Genomic DNA, 9,728 nt, shown 5'->3' on the forward strand with positions numbered 1-9,728 from the left:
CTGCAGCTCACCTGTCTGTAGCTCACCACTACACAGCTCACCTGTCTGTAACTCACCTGCCGGCAGCTCACCTGTCTGTAGCTCACCTGTCTGCAGCTCACCTGTCGGCAGCTCACCTGTCTGCAGCTCACCTGTCGGCAGCTCACCTGTCGGTGGCTCACATGTCGGCAGCTCACCTGTCTGTAGCTCACCTGTCTGCAGCTAACCTGTCTGCAGCTCACCTGTCTGTAGCTCACCACTACACAGCTCACCTGTCTGCAGCTCACCTGTCTGCAGCTCACCTGTCTGCAGCTCACCTGTCGGCAGCTCACCTGCCGGCAGCTCAACTGTCTGCAGCTCACCTGTCTGTAGCTCACCTGTCTGCCGCTCACCACTACACAGCTCACCTGTCCGTAGTTCACCTGTCCGCTACTCACCTGTCTGCAGCTCACCTGTCCGTAGCTCACCTGTCTGCAGCTCACCTGTCCGCTGCACACGTGTCTGCAGCTCACTGTCTGTAGCTCACCTGTCTGCAGCTCACTGTCTGCAGCTCACCTGGCTGCAGCTCACCTGTCTGCAGCTCACCTGTCCGCTGCACACGTGTCTGCAGCTCACTGTCTGCAGCTCACCTGTCTGCAGCTCACCTGTCTGCAGCTCACCTGTCTGCAGCTCACCTGTCGGCAGCTCACCTGCCGGCAGCTCAACTGTCTGCAGCTCACCACTACACAGCTCACCTGTCCATAGTTCACCTGTCCGCTACTCACCTGTCTGCAGCTCACCTGTCCGTAGCTCACCTGTCTGCAGCTCACCTGTCCGCTGCACACGTGTCTGCAGCTCACTGTCTGTAGCTCACCTGTCTGCAGCTCACCTGTCTGCAGCTCACCTGTCCGCAGCTCACCTGTCTGCAGCTCACCTGTCCGCTGCACACGTGTCTGCAGCTCACTGTCTGTAGCTCACCTGTCTGCAGCTCACTGTCTGTAGCTCACCTGTCTGCAGCTCACCTGTCTGTAGCTCACCTGTCTGTAGCTCACCTGTCTGCAGCTCTCCCGTCTGCAGCTCACCTGTCTGTAGCTCATCTGTCTGCAGCTCTCCCGTCTGCAGCTCACCTGTCTGTAGCTCATCTGTCTGCAGCTCTCCCGTCTGCAGCTCACCTGTCTGCAGCTCACTGTCTGTAGCTCACCTGTCTGCAGCTCACCTGTCTGTAGCTCACCTGTCTGTAGCTCACCTGTCTGCAGCTCTCCCGTCTGCAGCTCACCTGTCTGTAGCTCATCTGTCTGCAGCTCTCCCGTCTGCAGCTCACCACTACACAGCTCACCTGTCTGCAGCTCACCTGTCTGTAGCTCACCTGTCTGCAGCTCTCTTGTCTGTAGCTTACCTGTCTGTAGCTCACCTGCAGGGCAATGATTGGTTAATTTGTAGTGATGATTCAGTCCACTGGGGGGTGCTGTTTAACCTTAATGAGATCACACACACCAGTATGTCAAATATAGTGTGTGTACTGGCGTGTATTATCATCATTTACAGGCTGTTCTCCTGCTGCACTATTTATATCTCTATTACATTTTAAACACATGCTTTTCATTTTATTTTAGTTTTATTTACATATTTATTTGAAGATCTGCTGCTGTATGTTTTGAATGTGACACTAAATTAGTTGAACTTATGGACGTTAAAATAACTTTATCTTTGTCTCAGTGAACGTTTGATGCACATCCACAAACTTTTAATTTCCTTTTAACTTCTTTGTTTTCAATGTGAAGCAGGCTGAACGCGAACCGCCGAGTTCTGTAGCCAAAACTAAGGAGCGGTCCCATACATGTTTCTAGCATTTTAGGACATTTCAAGGATTTTGGGACATTTCTAGTTTTTTAGGAGGTTTCAGGAAGTTCCTGGAATTTTGGGACATTTTGGGGATTTTCATTTAATTTCTGGAATTTTAGGTTGTTTCCTCGGATGCTGTTTTATTCACTCTGGCAACTTACGGATTCTAAAAGTACAAAAAAGTACAAAATTCCCAGTGTGGATCACTTTATTTTTATTGTCAATTAGAAAATGACTGAAGGCCCACGTGGCACCCTGTCAGGGGCCAGATTTGGCCTGGGGGCCAGAAGTCGATCGTTGGTGTCGATGTTATTTCTGCACTTTAACTTTAACCCGGTGAGAAGATAATATCTTGTTTTTATGCTACAGAAACGATAAACACTCAGTCAAGCTTACTTTTTACCGCTCTCTTGTTGTTTCGGTTGCTCATGTTTCACGTACAGGTGCTCCCTTTGGCAGGTAGCACCGCGAGTTTTCTCTGTGTGTGAAACGTGCTGCAGAAATAAACTCAATCCAGACTCTCAGCAGTGAGCAGCAGCTTGTTGCTGCTGAACTACAGCTGAACTTTTAGGTGTGTTTGAAACTTCCCATGAAACCTCTGACATCATCTCATTTTTAAGAGCTGATGTCACAGTCCAGTGTGTGTGTGTATGTGTGTGTGTGTGTGTGACATGTACAGCAGCTCAGATTCACTGTTTAAGGTAAAGTAACAGTTTATTAATTTCATCTCAACAGATGTGACTGTACTTGGGGTGTAAATGAGGCCTAAATGCAGTTTTGAGGGTGAAGCTGCAGGTTTATTTTCTCGTTGAGCTCTGCAGGATTTTCGGCTCCAGCTTCTGTTTTATGGACGTTTATATGAGCGAAACTTAAAGCCCATAAAACACTCAAAGGCACACACGAACAGCTTCGTGTTCTTGTGAGGACCAACTCAGTTTAAAGCTGCGCAGCATCCATTTAACCCTTTCAAACCTAAGCAAGGTTATGAAAGAATGGCTTAAAATTTAGCAAAAAATGAAAAAATAGACAAAACACAAAAATGGTGAAACAAGCAAACAAATAACCCAAACAAATTAATAAGTCATTAAATATTTGTAATAATTTTATCTCCCTTTTTCTTCATCTGTAAATACTAATAATTCATTTATTTTCTTTTCCTAATTTCTTGTAATTTTCGGGACATTTCTTGCCAAGTTGCTCTTTTTTTCTAAAGAAAAAGTACTTGAAAAAGTAAAAGTACTTTGTAGTATTTGCAGGTTGTGTTTGGCTGCAGGTCTGTGAGTGTGGCTTTAATCAGATTAGAGGCTCCAGCTCACTGCACTCAGGTGCATCAGTTTGTCTGAATCAGCCAATCAGCTGCCAGCTCTTAATCGGATCAGGTGTGCAGCAGCAGGAAGCTGTAGCAGCTGGGAAATAAATGGATGGATCCGTTTTTCGCAATTTACAGGTTTTTAATACATATTAATCAGAGGACAGAACAAGAAACAACTTTAAACACAGAGATGAAAATACTTATTGTAAAGCGAATACTTATTGAACTACTTATTGAACTGTTCTGTTTATTGCCATTTTCTCATATATACTTATTTTATAGTAATTATTAAAATGATTATTTAACTATTATCTAAAATTAACCAAAATGTTTAATTTCACATTTAAATATTTTTATTAATTTTATTTCAATATTCTTAAAATAGCACCCCCCCCCTCCCCAAATTATAGTTTCTTTAAAAACTTTTAGGTGTTTTCTGACTTTAAAAAACATCTATATATGTTTGTTGTTGGTATAATAATAATAATAATAATAATAATAATAATAATAATAATAATAATAATAATAATAATAATAATAATAATAATAATAATAATAATAATAATAATAATAATAATAATAATAATAATAATATGAATTATTCAACATAAAATAAAATTAATAAATGTTGGATTGGTGAGTTTACAAAGTGTTCCTAAACATCTTTTGTCCGAATTATTTAGCCTGTTTTTTGTTTAATAATTTCTTATGTTAAATAAAAGATTCTTTTGTTTAATAAAGGATTTGTTGTTTTATCTTTAGAATTTTTTATTTGTTATATTGGTGCATTCACAAGGTGTTCCTCAGTATTTTGTTTTAAGTTTTGTTATTTTATCTTTCGAATAATTTAAAATAAAATAAAATAAAATAAAATAAAATAAAATAAAATAAAATAAAATAAAATAAAATAAAATAAAATAAAATAAAATAAAATAAAATAAATGTTGGGTTGATGACTGTTTCTAAATATTTTTGTCTGAATTATTTTGGCTGTTTTTTTGTGTTTAATAAAAGTTTTGTTATTTTTTTCTTTGGAATAATTTAAAGTAAAATAAACGGGTTGATGAGTTTACGGAGTGCTCCTGAACGCAGCGCGGATGAACCCGCCTCTCGCTGTGGTGCGTTCAGGGGCCCGTTTCTTCTTCTGCGGAGTTTGAAAGTTGAGAACAGAAGAAGAAGAAGAAGAAGAAGAGAGGAGGCTCCGACCGAGGAGGAGGAGGAGGCATGGGCTGCAGCCACAGCAAGGTGAGGCACACCGGCAACGACACACACACACACACACAGCGGCACGGACACCGACACACGCACCGGCAGAGCCCCGGTAAAGCCCCGGTAAAGTCCTCTTTGTGTACCGGGAGGTTCCTCAGCGGGCGGCCGGCGGCTGCAGCTCGTGAGCGGACACGAAACGTGCCGCCGCCGCCTGGAGGGAAGCAGCTCCGGAGAAACTAATCCTCCAAAAACTTCAACATCTCTTCTTTACGGTCGATTTTAGTGATTTATCGGTGATCAGAAGCGACAGATTTGGCGCCAAACAGAGAAAACAGCGGTAAAAAGTCGGCGGAGTTGTTTTTTTTCTGACATCTGTTTCTAATCTGTCTGAAGCAGTTTTTCTCACGGTGACTCCGGGTTTTTAACGCCGTTTTTAACGCCGTTTTTAACGCCGTTTTAACGCCGTTATCACAGATATCCGCTCTGATTGTCCTCCGGTGTCTGTAATCTTCTTTGAATCGATCTCACTGTGATAGAAAATGTGGTTATCGATTTTAATTCGATTTCCGGTGTTTTCTGACAGATTATCGCAGTAACAGTCCTGTACTTTGGCTCTATGCTGCACAGCCGTGTGAAGTACTAATACTGCAGTGTAGAAATACTCCGTTAGGGACTGTTTGTTATTTATGAGGTGTCTTTTGGCTTCAGGAGAGAGACACACAGCTTTAAATGGCTGTATTTAGTGTTTATAATTATTATTATTATTATTATTTTACCACAGATTTGTTTAAATTGTATTTATTTTTTTATTTTTCACATTTTTAAATTTGCTTTTCAAACCTGATGCATGTTTTCTACAGTGTAGAAATACTCAGTTAGGGACTGTCTGTTATTTATGAGAGGGGTGGGCTGGTGCAAAAAGCACTGGTAAAGGACAGATTTTTTTTTACTTTATTTTGGATTTTTGGGTTGGCCTGCAGTATTAAATAGCTGTATTTTGTGTGTTATACTGGATTATGGAAAAAAAAGATTTAAACTTTTTTTTCATTTGTCCAATCATCAAAGAAAAAACCTTTTTAGAGTTTATCTTTTTCCTCGTCTTCTTTTGTCAGAAAACCTGATGCATGTTTTCTACAGTGTAGAAATACTCCGTAAGGGACTGTCTGTTATTTATGAGAGGGGCGGGCTGGTGCAAAAAGGGGAAACATTTCTTTCTTTCTTTCTCTTGAAATTTCTGCAGTTTTCGTTTATATTTCTGCAGATTTTTTGTGAAAGATTTTTTCTTTTTTTCCATTTTTAAAGAAAGCATTTTCTCCTTTTTACCTTTTTCTTTTTTTATTAACAACAACAACAACAACAAAAACATGCCTAAAATCCTGCAGAGGCGACAGCTGCGTGAGCGAGACGGCAGCCCTTCAGAGTGAGCTCATTATTGTGAGACTTTAACTCTTTAATGCTCGGTGTTTGAGGAGGGAGCGTTTGTGTTGAAGTGATTGTTGCTGTTTTGTCGTCGCCGCAGACGCTCAAACAGCTGTTGTCTTCCTCCAGTTATTGATAGAAGATGACGGAGCGGCCGGCGGCTTCATGTGGTTTCCAAACTGAGCGCCTCCTGTGTGTGTGTGTGTGTGTGTGTGTGTTTGTGCGCGTGCGTGGTTGATAGTATTTTTATCTCTTTCGGTGTTAATCAGATGGTCCTGTGACTCGCTCAGAGCTGCTGTCTGTCAGCAGAGAAAATCAAACCAAAAGTTCACTAAAGATTCAGTCTTCTGATTTATAATCAGTTATTGATCAGTTATTGATCAGTTTTCTGTGAGACTCCAGAGATTATAAAGTGCTGCTTTCTGTGTTTTACAAACAGTCATTGTCTTGCACATTAACCCTTCAAACCCTGGAACCACATCACTTTTCTTTTAAAAACAGCTAAAAAGACAACGAGCAACTTGGCAAGAAACGCCACTAAAATTGCAAAAAACTGGGAAAATCTAAAAAGGAGTTTTATGACAGGGAGAGAGAGAAAATGAGAGAAAAATATTATAAAATAATATTTAAAAAGGGAAAATGTCCATAAAACTACATTTTTATTTTTTATAATAATTCACATCATTTAGTTTATCTTTATTTATTCATTTTAGTTTTAGTTTAGTTTGTTCTTCTAAATTTCAGGTAAAAACAGTGATGAGAGCCGTCTGACGAGCCGTTGTGTCACTTGAACTCCAGTAAACTTTTCTGATCTGAGAATAGAAAGAGATTTAGAGCTCAGAGTCTGAGCTGCTGCTGCAGGAGCTCGGCGACAGCAACGCCTCCGCTCACGCCGGGGTCTCGTTTAAAACTGCCCTCGCTTAAACTTTAACTCCCCAAACTCCGAAAAATGCAAAGTGTCAAATAATAAAGAAGTGGAGCCAAATTCAGCTTCAGCACCTTTTTTCAGCCGGAGGGACCGTTTGGCTCACGCGTTTCTCGCGCTTCGTTTTTTGATCGCTTTGGCTGTGTTCATGCATAATGTGTACATTTTGGCACGACTGTGTATTTTTATTCAATCTTTGAATTTCCAGCTCAGAAAAAAAATAAGAAAAAAAAGCCAAATGTTTTCCCTTTAAAAATTGCAGACTTTTGTCTTTGAATTAATAAAAAAAAAATTCAAATTCCAAAAATCTACAAAAAAATTTAAGTAAAAAAAAAAGGCCCTAATTTTTTAAAGAAAACATGCTATGATTTCTTTGAAAAATAACAGTAAAATAAATATAGCCATTTAAAGTTGTATACCCTCCCCTTAAGCCAAAATAAAACACGGAAGTCCCTCCCCAGTTTAACAAATTTCCCTAGACTGAAAACCGAACACCTAATTAACGAATGTCTGAATAACCGAATACTCAGGTCCAGCCTAATTTAAAACACATGAAAATACTGCACAATAAAATCAAACAGTCACATATATAACAAAGAAAAACAGGCAGCAAACATCAAGAAAAGGTGCGATAAGTACAAAAGAGCAGAAAAGAAATCTAAAGAAAGACAGGCACGAAAAAACAAATTCACCGTGAGGGAATTTCTGGATCATTTCAGTCTCTTTTCTTCTTCCTGTTGTGATAACTGTGTGTGTGTTGATGCATGTGTCCTAAATGTAGTCCAGATTGTGTATTTGAGTGTAATCAGTGAATTTGCAGCTCAGCTCCTACAATAAGTCTAAAATACACTGTGGAAACTAAATAGTTACATTCAGACTGTTCAGGTCCAAAAATGCTCCATTGAAACCCATTCAAACTGACATTTTTGATCACCATCACTGACAGATCCCAGACTGTGAGAATAATAATAATTTAAAAAATGGAAATATTAAAAATAATTCTTTGTTTTTAAATCTGAAAACACAGTGGCATCAACCTGTCATGTAAAGGGTTAAAATTCTGAAAACTAATGAATATTTAATATTTATGATTAGGACCGATGGTTTGAGTGTGAGTAATATTAAAGTGGGCCCTAAAGGGTTAAAGGAAACACGGTGCAAAGAAAAGACGGTCCTTCTGTGAACCAGAAGCCTCGGCTGAGCGATGAGCTCTGCGGCGCTAAAAACGACGACTGTAGACGGTTAATTCAGCTTCTGTAAATCTGCCAGAGCTGCACGCCATCTCATCACGTCTGCCGCTCACGGTCACGCTGCAACGTTTCTGATCGCTGATCGCTGATCACATTAATGATCGCTGATCACATTGATGATCGCTGATCACATTAATGATGACTGACCACATTAATGATGACTGATCACATTTCTGATCACTGATCACATTTCTGATCACTGATCAGATTTATAATAACATGTATATTATATATATATATATATATATATATATATATATATATATTAAAAAACAAATGTCTGATTGGCATTTATACCTGACAAGACTTAAACTTTAGAAATCATGTGACTGAAGTTTCTGTAGTCATGTGATCACAGCTGATCAGATTATTGATCGTCGATCGGTTCACTGATGGCGTCTGTTTTCTGCTCCGAGGTGTTTCTGAGCGTCTGCAGGAGGAAAAGAACTCGTGAGGTTTCTCGTCTGAAGCCACGAGTGCTTGTTGTGACTTTTTATTTTTATCATTCAATCCAATATTTATCTGCGTTACCATGGCAACCAGTTAACATAGGCCTTTAAGACGCAGTTCAGATGGAGTCTGCATCAGGGACACGAGAGAACCCAGAGGAAAGTACTGCATTTAAAATCCTAACAAAGTAAAAAATACACAGATGTTCTCAGCTTCATGTTGTTGAAGTACCAGCAGTCAAAGTACGCAAGTGTTCTCAGCTTCATGCAGTAAATGTACGTGTAGTGCAGTGGAAATGTTCATGTGTAGCAACAGGTACATTTGCAGTAAAAAGTACATGTATTGTGTATTTGTGTAGTAAAAAGTAACTAATGTGTACTAAAAAGGATGTGTATTGTAGTAAAAGTATGTTTTATGTAGTAAAAAGTGTGTACAAAGTACATAATACAAGTCCTGTTTTTCTGCTCTGATGGCTGTGGGATCAAAAATGTCAGTTTGAATGGGTTTCAATGGAGCATTTTTGGACCTGAACAGTCTGAATGTAACTATTTAGTTTCCACAGTGTATTTTAGACTTATTGTAGGAGCTGAGCTGCAAATTCACTGATTACACTCAAATACACAATTTATGCACGAACACAGCCAAAATGATCAAAACATGAAGAAAGAAAGCGGTCCCTCAGGGGTTAAATGAGAAATAAATAATCAGCGGTGCAGCCGTAAACCGAACGGTGAAAATAATATTCCAGTAGTGTCCCTAAAGAACCGTCCAGCTCCAAAAATGTCAAATCTCCACGAGGCAGCAGAGATTTGAAGACATCTGCGTGAGTAAAAGTGTGGGACACCGGTGCAGGTCTGCAGGGCAGTTAGCTTTCACTCAAACACTGAAACAAACATCAAAAATGGGAGGTCGGTGTCGAAATTATCGGCTGCCAAAAATAAATCTGCAGAGGAAACGACTAAATGTTGCAGTTTAATTCTACTTCAGAAAGTTCTGTTTTTATCAAGTCTGGTAAAGATGTTTTTACTCATTTTTGAAATGGAAAAAGTAACTTATTACATCTTTAATCATGAGGTCGACTGGATGGTGAGCTGAAGGTAGAAAGTCTGATCAAAATGCAGATCAGGAGATTTGTGGCACCTGCACTCAAAACGTTACATCACAGCCGTGTAAAGCTTTAACCTGATCATCTGCTCCAGATCAGCAGAGACCAGACACACACACAAACAACACACAAACAGACACACAAACAAACACACAAACAAACAAACAACACACAAACAAACACACAAACAAACAAACAAACAAACAAACACACAAACAAACATACAAACAAACAAACAAACAACACACAAACACACAC

At 39.6% G+C, this 9,728-nt stretch overlaps 1 protein-coding gene across 5 annotated transcripts in view; it reads left to right on the forward strand.

Moving 5' to 3' along the window:
• Positions 1–4,246: 4,246 nt before the first annotated feature.
• The window catches only part of ccdc69 (coiled-coil domain containing 69), a 40,720-nt gene continuing 35,238 nt past the window's right edge, over positions 4,247–9,728 (forward strand). For 4 of the 5 annotated variants that reach the window (XR_006106157.2, XR_006106156.2, XM_042493952.2 and 1 more), the window contains exon 1: positions 4,247–4,357. Coding sequence is in view for 3 of the 5 variants with exons in the window: in XM_042493952.2 (XP_042349886.2) it covers positions 4,337–4,357 (21 nt within the window). In the remaining 2 variants the exon portion in view is untranslated. The remainder of the gene's footprint in view (positions 4,358–9,728) is intronic. The other variant, XM_042493953.2, reaches the window with a different exon arrangement.

This window comes from Plectropomus leopardus, chromosome 8 (genome assembly GCF_026936395.1).
Source record: "Plectropomus leopardus strain MGB_pleo_1.0 chromosome 8, ASM2693639v1, whole genome shotgun sequence".
Lineage (NCBI taxonomy): Eukaryota > Metazoa > Chordata > Actinopteri > Perciformes > Serranidae > Plectropomus > Plectropomus leopardus.